This window comes from Microplitis mediator, chromosome 8, assembly GCF_029852145.1.
Source record: "Microplitis mediator isolate UGA2020A chromosome 8, iyMicMedi2.1, whole genome shotgun sequence".
Lineage (NCBI taxonomy): Eukaryota > Metazoa > Arthropoda > Insecta > Hymenoptera > Braconidae > Microplitis > Microplitis mediator.
The window spans coordinates 4,799,544-4,817,669 of record NC_079976.1 but is presented as its reverse complement, the minus strand read 5'-3'; the positions used below and the strand labels follow the sequence as shown (position 1 = coordinate 4,817,669).

The 18,126-nt window shown below is 28.0% G+C and overlaps 3 protein-coding genes and 1 long non-coding RNA gene across 6 annotated transcripts in view; 2 read left to right on the top strand and 2 right to left on the bottom strand.

The window, feature by feature from the left end:
- LOC130673766 (titin-like) overlaps nucleotides 1-3,304 on the top strand; it is a 47,259-nt gene extending 43,955 nt beyond the window's left edge. For 2 of the 3 annotated variants that reach the window (XM_057478944.1, XM_057478945.1), the window contains 4 exons: nucleotides 95-247; nucleotides 336-459; nucleotides 1,383-2,232; nucleotides 2,790-3,304. In XM_057478944.1, coding sequence (XP_057334927.1) covers nucleotides 95-247; nucleotides 336-459; nucleotides 1,383-2,232; nucleotides 2,790-3,010 — 1,348 coding nt within the window. In that variant the 3' untranslated portion in view covers nucleotides 3,011-3,304. The remainder of the gene's footprint in view (nucleotides 1-94; nucleotides 248-335; nucleotides 460-1,382; nucleotides 2,233-2,789) is intronic. The other variant, XM_057478946.1, reaches the window with a different exon arrangement.
- A 3,993-nt stretch (nucleotides 3,305-7,297) lies between these two features.
- LOC130673794 (uncharacterized) lies at nucleotides 7,298-8,294 on the bottom strand. The gene is made up of 3 exons (XR_008990945.1): nucleotides 8,201-8,294; nucleotides 7,838-8,011; nucleotides 7,298-7,374 (listed from the first exon to the last, which is right to left on the bottom strand). It is a non-coding gene; the product is annotated as an uncharacterized LOC130673794 (long non-coding RNA).
- A 2,438-nt stretch (nucleotides 8,295-10,732) lies between these two features.
- Nucleotides 10,733-12,312, bottom strand: LOC130673297 (uncharacterized). Its single transcript, XM_057478269.1, has 5 exons — nucleotides 12,125-12,312; nucleotides 11,893-12,033; nucleotides 11,590-11,748; nucleotides 10,919-11,089; nucleotides 10,733-10,819 (listed from the first exon to the last, which is right to left on the bottom strand). Exons 1-5 carry the CDS (start codon nucleotides 12,215-12,217, stop codon nucleotides 10,745-10,747), a joined length of 639 nt encoding a protein of 212 aa, XP_057334252.1. The 5' UTR covers nucleotides 12,218-12,312; the 3' UTR covers nucleotides 10,733-10,744.
- Nucleotides 12,313-14,239: 1,927 nt separating this feature from the next.
- Nucleotides 14,240-18,123, top strand: LOC130673292 (coiled-coil domain-containing protein 102A). Its single transcript, XM_057478266.1, has 3 exons — nucleotides 14,240-14,500; nucleotides 14,606-14,740; nucleotides 15,847-18,123. Exons 2-3 carry the CDS (start codon nucleotides 14,627-14,629, stop codon nucleotides 17,335-17,337), a joined length of 1,605 nt encoding a protein of 534 aa, XP_057334249.1. The 5' UTR covers nucleotides 14,240-14,500; nucleotides 14,606-14,626; the 3' UTR covers nucleotides 17,338-18,123.
- Nucleotides 18,124-18,126: the final 3 nt, after the last annotated feature.

Genomic DNA, 18,126 nt, shown 5'->3' with positions numbered 1-18,126 from the left:
TACCGTAGCAACTACTGTGTGCTGGCTATTGTTATGTTTATTATTTATTATCATATATATTTTTTAAATGTATAAATAAACTATTGATACGCAGATTAACTGGACTCTCACCATTTATGGGTGATAATGACGCCGAAACTTTTGCAAATATCACTCGAGCAGACTTTGACTTTGACGACAAAGCCTTTCACGCGATATCAGAAGAAGCTAAGGACTTTATCAGTAGACTTCTGATTAAACGAAAAGAGTAAATATTTTTATAATAAATAATTGAATTCGTTGAATCAATAAATACTGTCTGTTATTTATTATTATATAATTTTATTTTTTTTAAGGTCAAGAATGTCTGCTAAAGAATGTTTGAAGCATCCATGGCTTGCACAACGTGCTGAAAGCATGAGTAGAGTTGCTTTGCCAACAGATAAACTTAAAAAGTTCATAGTACGAAGAAAGTGGCAGGTAAATAAATGTCTTTTAAATTTTTATTTTTTTTGTGAATTTTTCGATTTGATTTTTTTATTTAACTTCCGAATAATTTTACATGTAGGAGATTTTTATACAGATAAATTAATTTATATATGACCATATATGTTCAATTCTATTCAGATATGAGTTCATATATGATCAAGTATACGTTTACATATGATCAGATAGGAGTTCATATATGATCAGATAAGAGTTCACATATGATCAGATATGAGTTCATATATGATCAAGTATGAGTTCGCATATAATCAGATAGAAGTTCACATATGATCAGATATAAGTTCATAAATGAGTTCATGTAAAATCAAATAGGAGTTCATATATAATCAGATAGAAGTTCACATATGAACAGATAGGAGTTTACATATGATCAGATATGAGTTCATGTAAAATCAAATAGGAGTTCATGTATAATCAGATAGAAGTTCACATATGAACAGATAGGAGTTCACATATAATCAGATAAGAGTATCTATATACTCATATATAATTTTATATATGATCATGTATGAATTTGAATCTGATTAGACATGGCCATATATGATTAATCATGATCATATACATATAAATACTGAGAACTGATAAAATTAAAAAACAAATTATTTGATCATATATAGTCATATGAATCATGTGAACATATATGATTATGCATAATTATATAGAACCATTTTCTGTATATGATCAGATCTGAGTATTCATACATGGAGTTGTATCTGACCTAAGTATTCTTCCAGAATTATTATAAAAATTGGATATTAAATTTAAATGAATTCATTCAGAATTGAATAATTGCTTTAAATTAATAAATTAAATATTTTTATTATTAAACGCATGGTTTTTTTTTGTTTTAATATTTGCAAATGTGTTTTTTTGTGTTTCTTTATTATTAAAAATAGAAAACAGGCAATGCAATTCGAGCATTAGGAAGAATGGCTATTCTTTCAGCCAACACGAGAAGAAATACTGAATTACTAACTGACATGTCTAAAGAATTATCCACACCGACAAGTGAAATAGAAACAGTTCTCACTGATGATTCACTTGATGGAATCGTTGACGACAATATTGACATTGAAAAAACTTCCATTCCTGAATTTTTAAACGGTAAAATGGCTAAAGATGATTCTGATGAATTACAAATAACAGAATTATCATCATCTGATGAATACGCGGATTCTCATGATAACGATAACGCCGAGTCGCCGACGATTATTGAAACCCAGCGATCTATTAGTCCAGACGATTATACAAAAATTGATAATAAAATTAGTAATAGTGATAGTTTGACAAGTGGAAATATAGACAATGATTTAATGTGTAGAGATTTAAAAATTTTATCTGATGAAAATAGTAACAAAACAGATACATTTATTTCGGAAATAAATTCAAGTGATGAAAGTCTTTATAAAGTTGATATTAGTTTAGAAAGTTTAAAGACAACGACTGAAATCCAAGAAGAATTTTCGTCAAACTTTTGTAGTATTACGAGTCTTCATATAAATGAACCTTCTTTTGAAGCTAAAGAAGAAATAACAATAAGTCTTATCAATGACGATAAGGATAATAGTAAATTTGTAGATTTAATAGACGAGCAAAACTTAAAAACTAAATCATCTATTATTGCTGATGACAATGACAGTAATAAAGTTCCAGTATCACGTCCTGATTTCATTCCAATACAGAGTAATACTAATTCGCATGGAAGTGTTTGTAAGCCTTGGTGTAAAACTAATTCTTCGAGTTTAGGTTTGTTATTATTTTTATTTTTTTTTACTCCGTGTAAAAAAAATACGTTCCAAAAAGATCCCAAAAAAATTCGACTTGTGAAACTTCTAAACTTAAGACAGATTAGAATTTTTTGATGTTGATAGTAAAACAAAAAATTTATCTAGTATATTTTATACAGGCGAATTTTGAGTCTAAAAATAAAGTTTTTAAAAAATATTTTTTAAAACGTCTTTTTACTACGATACTAAAATTAGAAGACGGGGGTAAAAATATGTTTTAAAAACTTTCTTTTTTGACTCAAAATTCGCCTATATAAAGTGTTAAACTAAAAAAACTTTTTGTCTTGCTATCAAATTTACAAAAGTTCAAAAGAGTTCCACTCTAAGTTCTAATGTCTCAATTCTTGAAGTCACACATGACGAACTTTTTTTGAGCCTTTTCGGAACGAATTTTTTTATGCAGACTACTAACATAATTAATTTTTATTTTCTACACTGCATTTATTTACTGTTTTAAATAATTACTAATTATGGTATTGAATAGAAATTAATTAATTTACAAATTTCATAAAATAGACAACGAAGACGAAGTCTCACGGGTAAAAAGCCACAGTCCAATGCGTAAAATAGTACGTACCGGAAGTGTGAGTCGAACAGTTGACATGTTTGAGCAAGAGCAAGTTTCCTCGTCAGGTCGACAACAATTGAGCCCCGGCAGCCGAATTGTTCTTCCCGCTGCAAATGCACGACCTCAGAACGAAAGAATCCGAAAGGCCTTTGCTTTTTGGAATAAATAAAAACTGACACCATTCGATAACGAAAAATTATTTAATTCATAAATAATACGAGCAATTTTTTTTTGAATTTTTATCATTGTACTTACTCATTTTATTTTATTTTATTTTTAAAGTTTGATCCAAATATTAATTTTTGTAGTAACTTAAATCATTAATTAAAATACAATTAATGGATTTTGAATTGACAGTTAATGTCTAAATGTAAAATACATATTTAATATGTACTAATGTAATGATACGACAAAAAGATGTATTTATGTATTAAAACATGTCTAAACTAAAAGTTTTATTTTCTTTTTAAATTAAAAAAAAAATTATAAACATTTAATTATTTATTTTTTTAGTCGATATTTCGCTCCATACTGAAATTATAATAGAATTTTTTTTTTTTTTCATACATGCATCGATAAAAAATATGAAGTGCAAATTTCAAAAATACTGAAAAATATTTAAACGGTAAAATGAACGGAAAATGTTTGAAAAAAATTATTAAATTTTGTACAAATAAGAAACGAGAAATTGTCTGATTATTTGAAACATTAGAGACTTCATTTTAGTAATTAAATTTCAAGTGTTCATAAAAATAAACAATTTTACTGGAGAGCTAGTAAGGATTTATACATTCTCCATGAGGAAAGCTGGGTAATTTATAACATATACGAGAACAGCAGTTCCTGTTTCTAGAACACTGTAACAATTTAGAGAATAATTATGAATTACTCTTTTTGCATTCTTGTTTCAATAGAATATATGTATATTAATTAGTTAATAATGATGTTGTTAATTTAAGAAAATAATTAAAATTAACCTGCTTATTAATAATAACTACTTTTAAATATACGCACCTCACTTCCATTTGATGCGCATCTAATATTATTTTTTTTCTGTGTCGTCATGATAGTAGTGCTTTCAAGATCGTCAATGATTTCCGGTTCTACTCCAATACATAGTTGAGCCCAAGAAACGGCTATTGGAATCTTGATACACTTTTTAGAACAACAGTCGTCGTCAATCATACACTAAAAACATAAATTTGAATTATCATCTTTCTTTCCGAGGGTGGCAAACACGGATCGCGACATCCTAACTTTCTTCGCGATGTGAATACTATTTTTCACCAGATCTGCACCGAAAGTTTATATTCCTACTCTGTTTAGAGAAAAAAAAAGTCGTTCTTTTTTTTTATGAGAAAATAAACGATAAAAATTAGCGCATGTTTCGTTCTTACCACAAACAGAAGCAAAAATTTGAATTTTCAGGTGTAGATCCGATAAAAAATAGTATACACACCACGAAAAAAATTTCAACTTTCCTCCCTTGATGTGTAATATACTATTGCTTCTATTTAACAATAAATTAATTTTATTCATTGTAAAATACTTAAATTTTGAAAAAACACTTTATCTGGTTCAGTTAGTACTTACAAAATTTTCGTTTCTCACGCAAAGACCTTTTATCATTTCTCCTCTTGTATCAATTGCGAACACAAATAATTGTATGATAATGAATAGCGACATGACTACTTGGAAGTAATTTTATTTTTGTGTTACTTCTCCAAATGATTTTTTAACTGTGAAGTATTCGCTAACTGTTTTTATATGAAACGTTTCATAAAAAAAACTTGCTCGAGGTAAGATAGAGTTAAATAATCTTGTTTTGACGTATAAAAATACATGCTTTGAAATAAATTTTTATTAATTTTTAGTTTTTTTATTTGAAAAGCAATTAAAGTATTTTAGAGAGTTTTTAAGTATATAATAATTCTGTAATAAAGTCTATTTTATTTGTTAACATTTGAAATTAAAATTTTCCACGAGAATATTACAATAGAATTCAGTTTCAAACTTATTTATTTATTATCATTTTTAATTTTATGAAATCCATTTTTCCAATTAAGTACTTAAGATTTTTATAAAAAAATAAAGAAATAAAATTCTGGCTTAGGAGCATGTCCGAAAAGTTGTGCCTGGATAATTATAACATCTCTTAGAACAGCAATCATAGTGGGAAAAACACTGTAACAAGTAATTATGAATAACAATGTTAGTTATTTCTGATAAAAATACTGAAAATCTATACACCTATTAAGTATAGAGCGACCGAGCCAGTAAAGGAACGCGTAACTAGCGAATAATCGGTCGTATTTTTAATATTTTAGTATGAACGAATGCAACAAAATCAGAATTGAAGTTTAAGATGAAGGATTTTCTTCATGTAATTATAATCAAAATCTAAATAATATAAGTAAAAATTAAATAATGTTCATTTACTGGTTGTGTTCATTCACTAGACCGATCTGTTTTTTTAATTTACTCACATCACTTCCATTTGGGGTGCATCCAATATTATTTTTTTTCTGTTTCGTCATGATAGTAGTGCTTTCAAGATCATCAATGATTTCCGGTTTTACTCCAATACATAATTGAGCCCAAGAAACGCCTATTGAAACCTTGATACACTTTTTAGAACAACAGTCATCGTCAAGAATACACTAAAAAAATAAAAAAATACATAAATGAGTTTATTATTAAAAATCTAATTCACTTATTAGCTTAGCTATGAGAATATGACTAATATTATATTCAAAACAAATTTGAATTATCATTTTTCTGTAATAAGTTAACTAAATTTAATTACTACTTTTAGATTGTCATAATAATTTTATTTATTATACTTACTGGTTCGAGTAATAATTTACAAATTTTTGAGCCATCGATAGTGGTCTCCGTATCAAAATTAGTAGATGGACTTTTTATTTTTGGAAAACAAGTGGGCCCGAAGTTATATTCAGTGAAATCGCAGTTATTAGAACAGCAATCAGCATCCGTAGTACACTAATAACATAAATTTATTATTACATGTTATATAACAAGAATATATTAGTATCAAAATGTAAATTATAAAATTAATGGTATATTACATACCAAGGGAGGAAAGTTGAACATCCAACCCGCGTGTATAATTGACTATTCGAGCCAAATCCGACGGTGGCAAACACGGATTGCGACATCCTACCTTTCTTCGCGATGTGAATACTATTTTTCACCAGATCTGTACCGAAAGTTTATATTCCTACTCTGTTTGGAGAAAAAAAAAGTCGTTTTTTTCTTTTATGAGAAAACAAACGATAAAAATTAGCGCATGTTCCGTTCTTACCACAAACAGAAGCAAAAATTTAAATTTTCCGGTGTAGATCCGGTAAAAAATAGTCTACACACTATGAAAAAAAGTTCGACTTTCCTCCCTTGATGTGTAATATACTATTGCTTCTATTCAACAATAAATTAATTTTATTCATTGTAAAATACTTACAGTACTTTCATTACTCAAACAAGATTCTTTTATAACTTCTCCTTTTATATCGATCATAAATATAAATAAGTGAATTATAATAAATATCGACATGATTATTAGACAATAATTTTCTTTATATGTTACTTCTTCAAATGCTTGGTTAATTATAAACTAATAAAATTTTTTGATAGTTTTTTACTTTAAACTAAAAAGACATTAAGATATTAACAAGTTAATCAATACTGATTAGAAATATTCTCAAAAATCATTGTGAAATAAATCAAATATTAAATTCGTTATTTCAACTTAAAATCCACGTCATATAATTCAGTGTGATAGTTAATTAATTTTTTATCATTATAACATATAACTGACCTGCGATGAAAGATATTCATCGGTCTACACTAATTAAAAAAGTTTTTTTCAAGTAAATGAAGATATAATGAATTTCGTTTAACGTGAAACGTCCCTCATTTTATATTAAAGATAAATTGAACGATTTTAATTGTACTCTTGTAGTAAATGATGATGTATAAAAAAATTGGTGGAGTTTTAAAAAATAGTAAATTTTATGTCTTCTGAGAAGATCCCAAAAGACTTTAAAAACTCTTATTTTAATGTCATTATTTTATCTGTTTTAATGTCTTCTTTAAGTATTCGCTAACCGTTTTTATATGAAAAATTTCATAAAAAAAACTTGCTCGTGGTAACATAAACTTCAATGATCTTGCTTTAAAATAAATTTTTAATTACCTTTAGTTTTTTTATTTGAAAAGCAATTAAACTAATTTAGAGAATTTTTAAGTATATAATAATTCGGTAATAAAGTCTATTTTATTTGTTAAAATTTGAAATTAAAATTTTTCACGAGAATATAACAATAGAATTCAGTTTCAAACTTATTTATTTATTATCATTTTTAATTTAATGAAATCCATTTTTCCAATTAAGTACTTAAGATTTTTATAAAGAAATAAAGAAATAAAAATTTTGGCTTAAAAACATCTTCGATAAGTTGTGCCTGGATAATTATAACATCTCTTAGAACAGCAATCATAGTGGGCAAAACACTGTAACAAGAAATTGTTAATAACAACACGGAAAAAAAGTAGGTGCTGCAACAAGACGCAGTCCTGTGGGAGCAACAGGATTTTCATGTTACAGCAACAGAAAAAATCCTGTGGGAGCAACAGGATTTTATCCTGGTACTCCCACAGGACTGCATTCTGTTGCAGCACCTATTTTTTTTTTCCGTGAATGTTAGTTATTTCTGATAAAAATACTGAAAATCTATACACCTATTAAGTATAGAGCGACCGAGCCAGTAAATGAACGCGTAACTAGCGAATAATCGGTCGTATTTTTAATATTTTAGTATGAACGAATGCAACAAAATCAGAATTGAAGTTTAAGATGAAGGGTTTTCTTCATGTAATTATAATCAAAATCTAAATAATATAAGTGAAAATGAAATAATGTTCATTTACTGGTTGTGTTCATTCATTAGACCGATCTATTTTTTAATTTACTCACATTACTTCCGTTTGGGGTGCATCCAATATTATTTTTTTTCTGTGTCGTCATGATAGTAGTGCTTTCAAGATCGTCAATGATTACCGATTTTACTCCAATACATAATTGAGCCCAAGAAGCACCTAATGAAAACTCGACACAGTTTTTAGAACAACAGTCGTCGTCAATCATACACTAAAAAAATAAAAAAATAAATAAATGAGTTTAATATTAAAAATCTAATTCACCTCTTAGCTTAGCTATGAAAATATGACTTAAGTATTTTATTTAAAACAAATTTGACTTATCATCTTTCTGTAATAAGGAAACTAAATTTATTTACTACTTTTAGATTGTAATAATAATTTTATTTGTTATACTTACTGGTTTAAGTAATGATTTACAAATTTTTGGGCCATCGATAGTAGTATCAATATTAGTAGGTGGACTTTTTATTTTTGGATTACAAGTACGCCATAAGTTTTCAGTGAAATCGCAGTCATTAGAACAACAATCAGCATTCGTAGCACACTAATCACATAAAGTTATTATTGCATGTTATATAACATGAATAAATAAGTATCAAAATGTAAATTATAAAATCATGAAACTCTATCAAGTTTTACAATTCATTATATTTTTCTTATTATTTATACATATTTCTGATTCATCTGATAAGCAAAAGTTCTGATCAACACTTAATAATTCTGAAATACGCTTATCATTTTTTACTGAACTGCAGACCGGAAGAGACGAGTGAGAATATAAACAATTATCAGAACAACATTTACTGTCTTTCGAGCACCAAGATTTGAATGAGTTTTGACTTAGGTCAGAGCTATAATATATGAAATATCCGAGAAAAACATTAAAAACTGGGTTTTCTCAATTTTTTACTGATAATATGATTTAAACTAAAGAACAAGTTATATGACATTATCTGATGATCGAAACAGACTATAAAGAGGAATAGTTGGTATGATTTCAGACACATTTAGTACATTACATTTTGATTTATCCGGAAAAAATAACATAAAATGTTATTTTTGTAACTTTTCAGCGCTGATATCTTTTGAACTAATCAACCGATTTTGACGTTTGAGGTGGTGATCGGCGCGTTTTCTTGAATTCTAGAGCTGATTAAAATTTGAAAACGATCGGTTCAACCGTTTCGAAGATATTTGAAAAAATCCGTTTTTCACCATTTCTTTCTCCAATGATATCTCTCGAACACATTAACCGATTGAGATGATTAAGGTGGCAATCGACGCGTTTTATCAAGTTCTAACGCTGATCAAATTTTGAAGTCGATTGTTCAACTCGTTTCTGAGAAATCAATAAAAAACTAAAAAAAAAAATTTTTTTTTTGTCGTAATTCGCCAATATTTTCGAGTATACTTGATCAAATGATCTGAAATTTTCAGGAAAGTTGACGGCCAACAAGCTCTTTCGATTGCCACCTTAAACATCCAAATCGGTTCATTAGTTAAAAAGTTACAAAGAGTTTACACACACACACACACACACACATACATACACTCGGACATTATTCTGAAAATAGTCAAAATAGCTTCCTAGGATCTCAAAACGTCGACATCTGATGAAAACTCGATTTTCGAAAATCGGGGTGAAAACAATAACTTCCCGAATTTTGGCAAACACGGATTGCGACATCCTACCTTTCTTCGCGATGCGAATACTATTTTTCACCAGATCTGCACCTAAAGTTTATATTCCTACTCTGTTTGGAGAAAAAAAAAGTCGTTCTTTTTTTTATGAGAAAACAAGCGATAAAAATTAGCGTATGTTTCGTTCTTACCACAAACAGAAGCAAAAATTTAAATTTTCAGGTGTAGATCGGGTAAAAAATAGTATACACATCACGAAGAAGTCCAACTGTCCTCCCTTGATGTGTAATATACTATTGCTTCTATTTAACAATAAATTAATAAACTAATTTTATTTATTGTCAAATACTTACCGTACTTCCATTACTCAAACAAGGATCTTTTATAACTTCTGCTTTTATATCAATCATAAATACAAATAATTGCATTATAATAAATATCGACATGATTATTAGACAATAATTTTCTTAATATGTGACTTCTTCAAATGCTTTGTTAATTATAAACTACTAAAATTTTTTGATAATTTTTTACTTTAAACTAAAAAGACATTAAGATATTAACAATACTGATTAGAAATATTCTCAAAAATTATTGTGAAATAAATCAAATATCAAATTCGTCATTTCAACTTAAAATCCTCTTCATATGATTCAGTGTAATAGTTAATTAATTTTTTATCATTATAACATATAACTGACTTGCGATGAAATATATTTATCGGTCTGCACTAATTAAAAAAGTTTTTTTCAAGTAAATGAAGATATAATGAATTTCGTTTAACGTGGAACGTCTCTCATTTTAGTTGTACTCTTGTAGTAAATGATGAGTATAAAACAATTGGTGGAGTTTTAAACAGCAAATTTTATATCTTCTGAGAAAATCCCAAAAGACTTTAAAAACTCTTATTTTATTCATTTTCATGTCTCCTTTAAGTATTCGCTAACCATTTTTATATGAAAAATTTCATAAAAAAAAACTTGCTCGTGGTAACATAAACTTCAATGATCTTGTTTTGAAGGATAAAAATACTTGCTTTATAATATATTTTTAATTACCTTCAGTTTTTTTATTTGAAAAGCAATTAAAGTAATTTAGAGAATTTTTAAGTATATAATAATTCTGTAATAAAGTCTATTTTATTTGTTAACATTTGAAATTAAAATTTTCCACCAGAATATAGCAATAGAATCTAGTTATAAACTTATTTATTTATTATTATTTTTAATTTTATAAAATCCATTTTTCTAATTAAGTACTTAAGATTTTTATAAAAAAATAAAGAAATAAAAATTCTGGCTTAGGAACATCTCCGAAAAGTTGTGCCTGGATAATTATAACATCCCTTAGAACAGCAATCATGGTGGGTAAAACACTGTAACAAGTAATTGTGAATAACGATGTTAGTTACTTTTAATAAAAATACTGAAAATCTATATACTTATTGAGTATATCTATTTTTAAATTTACTCACATTACTTCCATTTGGGGTGCATCCAATATTATTTTTTTTCTGTGGCATCATAGTAGTGCTTTTATGATCTTCAATGATTTTCGGTTTTACTATAGTACAGTATTGAACCCGAGAAACGGCTATTGAAACCTTGATACACTCCTTAGAACAACAGTCGTCGTTTATCATACACTAAAAAAAAATAAATCTCAATGATCACCTTTCATATTTAAGGCTGGGCCGTACTAAACGAATTTTTGAATTTTACTTTTTTTTTAAATTTATTAATCAATAGTTATTACAGAAATTTTTATAGCTTCCGAAAAAATGTGAAAGAAAAACTTTTTCGGAAAGTTTTCATCACTCGAGTGACGTAATTATTCAAAACGTAATTAGAAAAGTAAAATTCGAAAATTTGTTTAGTACTGCCGACGCTTAATTCTATAATAACTAAACTTAATTTATTTATTAAGGGTATTTATAGACAGTGCCCCTCCCCCACTTTTTCAAAATATTAATCGACTGAACCGCCATAGCCGTGTTAATTTATAAATTAATTTGAAAATTTGAATCATAAAATTGACATAAAAATTTTACTAAAATTTATTTTCAAATTTCGTTTAACTCCCAATAAATAACAACTCTGAGTAATTTATTAAAATCATCATCGAGATCTAAATCATTATACTCACGGAATCTAGAAATAATTTACAAATTTTTGGATTGTCAATAGTAGTCTCCGTTTTTCCAAAATTATCTGGCTGATTTTTTATTCCTGGATTACAAGTACGCAGTAAACCACTTTTACCAACAGTGCAGTTTTTAGAACAGCAGTCATTATTACTAGAACACTAATCACATAAATTAATTATTCCGTATTATATATAAAATACATATTCGTTGTCTAATAATAAATATCAAGATGTAATTTTTATTATCTTGAAACTGCCTGAACTATAATGATTTTTTATTACGAATTTTTTATTTATACATACTCTTGATTCATCTAAAAAGCAAAATTTCGGGTCTAAATTTGTTAAGTTTGGAACATCGGGTGTTATTTCCGAAATACAAACAGAATCAAATGAGCGAGAATAAAAACAATTGTTTGAACAGCATTGACTTCCATCAGAACACTATAGTAATAAAAAAAAAAAAAAGAAATAGTGATTATATTTAAAATACAAATAAATTATCATTAATTTTGTTAATTTCAAAAATATTTACAATATTGCCGTCGCTCAAACAAGGCTTCTTTAGTAATTCTCCTTCTCCGTAAACCACAAATACAAATAATTGAATTATAATAAACAGCGACATGATTAATTGACAATGTTTAGTGTAATAAACTTATTTGTTTAAAATTTTTTATGATATATCAGTTTAAAATATAATTAAACTCGTCGATTCTCATTTGAACTATAAAAGGACATGAGATAATATAATAAATTGGTATATTATTCGTTATTTCCGCTATAAAAATTACAGATATCATCTCTAACACAATGTAATGATCATTTTTCAATTAATTAATATATAATTTTTATATAAAAAAAAAAAACAAAATTATCACAAATAACAGGTCATTTAAAAGTAATTAAATTCTTATTAATTAAATTCTTATTAGAAGAAGCGATTTAAAATGTTTTGCACTGTTAAATGCCTATAAGAAGGATGATTCAAAAGCATGAAAAAGTATTAAAACTTTTTTTTCTAATTATTTTAAATCGCTTCTTTTAAGGGGCAACGGTAACCGATTTTCAATTCAATTTAATTTACGGACAAACATTAGAAACATAAAATAGAGAGTCTTTAGCGTTTTTTAAAGCCTCAAAAAAGAGCTAGAAATTTCGTATTTTCAAAAATTCTGATTCGTCGCCGAGAAAAATTGTTTTAAAATTCTCATTTACTCTACGAGTGCAACAAAGACAGTCCCGTTTATTTTTCTGAGTGTGAGAAAGAGGTCCGGTAGCGTATCCCCTTAAGGCTGGGCAGTACTAAACGAATTTTTGAATTTTACTTTTCTTTTAATTTATTAATCAATTGTTATTACAGAAATTTGTATAGCTTCCGAAAAAATGTGAAAGACAAACTTTTCGGAAGATTTTCATCAATCGAGTGACGTAATTATTCAAAACGTAATTAGAAAATTCGTTTCGTGCCGACCCTTAATACGGGATACTTGCCCTGGTGGAAATTTTTCGGACTTTTCTCTGAAAAAGTCTCTAGAACTTTAGAACTGAGTTTTGCAGAAAAAATTCCGAAAAATTTCCATCAGGGTGGAGTTCGATACTCTCTGGGAATTATAGTCTACATATGACTTGAAATAAAATTAAGAACTAGGATTTTTCGTAAACCTTTTTAAAAATAGTATTATTTTGATAAATAATTGATTAAAACATTATTGAAGATATTTGTAAGTTTACAGAGTACAAAAATTATGGAATTTAATTTTTTCATATTCTGTATTAAACTTATATTCTTATTACTTTAAGTAAATCTATCAATAAATAATTTATATGTATCTTTCCATCCATTATTTCATTAATTTTATTTATATGAAATATAAAAGTACACGACAGAATAATTAATTTTGTATGAATTAAATTCAAATTTAATTTTATCTGCTTGTAAAATTATTTATATTTTTGAACTTGTAAAAGACCGCGCACGTTATTAGGGGAGGGAGGGGAAAAAGGGGGTACTTAAGGAAATAACAAGTTTTCAAGGACTCAAATACGCTAAATCTTTTTTTTTTTAATGATATTCAAAGTAAATAGAAGAAATTTTGAGTTACCGTTGAAAAAAAAAATTTTTATTTCTGCGGGCAAAGTGGGGTACCCCCTAAAAAAGGTAAAAAAAAAAAAATTTCTGGATTTTAAACGAATTTGATTAAGTTGAATTTTTTTGTAAGTAATTTACATGAAGAAAAATTGTATTTTACATGTTTATTGGAGACAAAAGAAAAATACAAATTTTTAATAGTTTTTATCATAAAACAAACGTCATTAATATTTTTCAACTGGCAATTGATTTTTGAAAAAGTTTATCAAAAAAAATTCAAAGTAACGCTTAATTATATTTACAGAAGTGATTTTGGAATGTTGAAAAACCATTTAAAATATAAAATTTTTTTTTATAAAATTTTGGGGGTATTCCGTTTTGCCTACCCTAGCCCCTTTTGCCCCCCCCCCCCCCTCCCCTATATATGACAAGATATAAAACTTATTATTATTACTAATTAATTAATTTAATTATACATTTTATAAAAAATAAATACACTAAAAGTATTTTTAAATCTTTCGCGCTTATTTATCTGCGCTGTTGCAACATTTCGTCTTCAGAACAAAATATAACACTTGTAGACATTAAAATTAAATATATAGCAATCATTACATTTTAGAAAATATGAAAATGGATTTACATCGAAGAAAATTACTACCAGTATTGTGTCTAGTTTTTTTAATTCAAAAATTATTTTAAATTTATTAATAATTAAAACTGTAATGAAAATATTCGAAACCATACGTCAGATTTTGACATCTATGGATTTGTATCTTGTCAAGACATAATTTATTACAACAATTATTTATTTATTACCAGGTAATTTATCAATAATATTTATCAATTATTTTTAATTATTAATAATATGCATAATTTTTTTTTATCATTAATATACTAATTGATATAAATTGTATAAATTTGAAGGTTAGTTTTGTGGGTATCACCATGGCACAGTCGACAGCCAGTGGAACATCATCACGTAGACATATTAAAGATCATGATATTAGTACAAATACTCGTTTACCTCATTATGGAGATAGTGAATGGGAAACTAGAGAGGTTCATATTTTATTTCATTTATTTAACTATAAATTTATTTTTTCTTACACTGACAGATTCCGAAAATTTTTAAATAAACTCAAATTGAAACTAGTGTGAATGCACCAGACATCAGACAAATTTCAAATTATAAGTAAATAGAGTAAATAATTTAAAAAATAGTATTTATAAAAAATGCACTTATTAACTTCAAAATTTTTTAAATTTAATTTTACTAGTTAATTACTTCATTTAGTTATAATTTTAAATTTGTCTGATGTCTGTTACATTTAAATTTATAAATTAAATTATTTAAATAAATCTGTATTCCCAAGTGGCACCGAGGCAATTTTTAAATTTATTTTAAAGGGACAAGATAAATTTTTTTTTGTTACAAAGCCAAGTTTTTTATGATCCAGAAGTTAACAGACAATCAGAAATTTTCGGATTTTTTTTTTTCCGGAGAATCACAAAAAAAAAAAAAGAGAAAATTTTAAAAACTATAGGTGCAATTTTTTCAAATATTCTTTTTTAATGATTTATTGCTTAAAAAATATCCAACAATTATCAGATGTCGGCCAACTTCCGTTTCATAGTTTTTTTCACATAAATAAGACATACAGATGTTGGTCTGGGAGTCACAGGAAATTTGTCTTCTTTTTAACGTCCAAAAAAAATCATGTCAATTAAGAAATCGTTTAGATGACATTTGACAACTATTTGTAATTTACTTTTTGTCGTCACTTGCATCAAATCTTTTAACCAGATATTTTTCGCTGACATAAATTTCTGATTGTTTTGTCAAGATTTTGGTGTCTTATCTATAGGTCAAAATACAGCCTCGAAACTGTCATCTTATAGATGTCATAAAGCCAAGTGTGCTACTTGGGTTTAATCAGAAATATGTTTTTTTAAAATAAATATCAAAATAAATTAATTTTATACCATAAAAAAAAATTATAAAACTTAAATTTAATTAGAGTTTAATTTAAACTTTCTTTATCTTAAAAACCGGAAATAGTCAATTTAATTAAAACCTTTTTTCAGATGGTATGAAAATAATTAACTGTAAAGTTTGATAAAGAATACTATGGATTAAAATAGATAAATAAAAATAATTTTTTTAGGCACTTAGACAAAGAGAATTAGAAGAAGCTCGAGCTCGAGCCGCACAAATGGAAAAAACAATGAGATGGTGGTCCGACTGCACAGCAAACTGGCGGGAAAAATGGAGTAAAGTTCGTAACGAACGTAATAAAGCGCGCGAGGAAGCTAAATTATTGCGCACAAAATTAGAAATAGCTGTCAAGGATGCCAACAGTTATAAGCACGAGTCCCAAGAGCTCGAGCATCAGAATGAACAGTTACGTAAAGAAATGGAGAAAATTCACATGGTCTTACTGAAGCATGCCGGACAATTTGACCGGCAGATAGTCAATATCATCGAATCAGATCCACAGCTACGGAATTCACTTGGTATCGATGATTTACTAGAGCTGTACAATAACGTCGACAGGTGTGACAAAACATCACCGAGTAATTGCCGTAAAAGTCCGCGCGATGACAGCTGTCAGGATTCTAAATGTGAGTCAACTGATCGTGACATTGAGGAGTATGTTTTGCAAGGTGCTGTGCCAAAGCATGCCGTCGAATTGTACAAAGAAGGATCAATGAGTAGCTTGGAACGAGACATTGCCAAGCTGATGGACGACAATAACAAAATACCAGATAGAATTGACCTGAAGTCAACGTTAAATGACGACGATGATCCTCTGCAAGTTCATATGGCGATGTTCAATTTAGGACTTGAAGATTCGAAAAATAATGAACTGTCTGATAACCAAACTCTTGAACAATTGAGACTTGAAGTCATTCAGTTACGTAGTAGGTGCGATGAACTGCAAAAAAGTCGTGCTGATGTTATCAAAGAGCTGAGCGATTTGAAAGAACAGTATCAGATTGAGTTGATGGCAGCGCAAGCTGATCTGCTTGATGAAGCAGCCAATCGTGAGGGTATGGACCAACGTCTGAATGAATTACGCGGGGAATTAGAAAGACTGCAAAGTGAAAATGCCGCTGAGTGGGCGAAACGCGAGCGATTGGAGACTGAGAAGAGTTCACTTGAGCGGGAAAATAAACAGCTGGTTAATGAGATGCGTGAAATGCAAGATAGAGTTGACTCGAGAAGATCACGTGGTTCGTTATTGGATGGAGATACCAGGCAACTGCAGCAGGATTTACTGGACATGAAACATTTGAATGCTAAATTGAAGAAGGCTTTGAATGAAAAAACTACAGAGTTAACTCACGCGTTACGTAGATCTGAACAATATGAGACGGAAGTTAAAAGAGTTAGGGCACGAGTTGAAGAGCTGAAGAAAGAGTTGGCTTGTGCGCAAGATGAAGTTGACGCTGCTACAAATACTGTAAGAAAATTGCAGCGTAACAATGAAAATCTTATCGAACAATTGGAGTCTGCTAATGTTCAGATAGAGCATTTCAAAAATAGTAGTTCAGAACCTTGTGCACCAGATGTTGTTGCTGAAATACTTGATGATAAATCTCGAGATGATGACAATGATGACTCGCCAATTGATTTCCGAAGTAAACGGATCTAGATTTGTTAATATAAATATTTAAGATAAATTATTATTTATCAGTTATCATTCCACAAGCGACTAAGGATCGTAATATTCTTTTTTATTTTTTTATATTTATTTTATACGTTAACTAGGGTTTAAATAAATAAATTATATAATTGTAAATATTTTACCAATCTTGAGAGTTTATAATTAAAGGCCGAGGGAAAAATTGAGCTGATTATTTTTTAAAAATTATTATTTTATTTTAACTCGTCCCCTTTCTGGGTAAACTTCGCAACTTTTTTTTCATAATTAAAATTATGAGTGAAAAACATTCTTTGGTACTGCTATTGCTGCTACCAAATTTGTGTTGTTTTTCCTCTCTTATGTCAATTAAAAAATCTTTTAGATGACATTTGACAACTTTTTGTCGTCACTTGTGTTGAGTCTTTTAAGTAGATATTTTTTCGGTGATATAAATTTTTGATCGTTTTGTCAACATCTTGGTGTCTTGATATGTCAAAAAGTAGCGTAAAAACTGACATCTTACAGATGTTACAAAGGCAAGTGTGCAGCTTGGGACAGAATAGATGTTTTGACCGATTTCTGAAAAAATTATAATTTTGCAGATACGAGATTTACCCAGAAAGGGGAGGAATTGTCCTGGTGATACTCAATCGCGAATGTTCAAAAATATGGGTCAACTTTATCGTAACACGTAAATCCTTGTCGCTTAAAAAAAAACGCACACGTGATAGAGGAAAATATTAAAATTGTTAATCACGTCCCCTATGAGTGAATAAAAAATAAAATAAAAATTTATTT

Coding starts and splice junctions, on each gene's coding strand:
- LOC130673297 (XM_057478269.1), bottom strand. CDS start 12,217: ATGTCGCTGTTTATTATAATTCAATTATTTGTATTTGTGGTTTACGGA. Junction 12,034..12,124: donor GTTTGAGCGACGGCAATATT/GTAAATATTTTT, acceptor TTATTACTATAG/TGTTCTGATGGAAGTCAATG. Junction 11,090..11,589: donor GTAAATTATTTCTAGATTCC/GTGAGTATAATG, acceptor ATTTTTTTTTAG/TGTATGATAAACGACGACTG.
- LOC130673292 (XM_057478266.1), top strand. CDS start 14,627: ATGGCACAGTCGACAGCCAGTGGAACATCATCACGTAGACATATTAAA. Junction 14,741..15,846: donor GTGAATGGGAAACTAGAGAG/GTTCATATTTTA, acceptor TAATTTTTTTAG/GCACTTAGACAAAGAGAATT.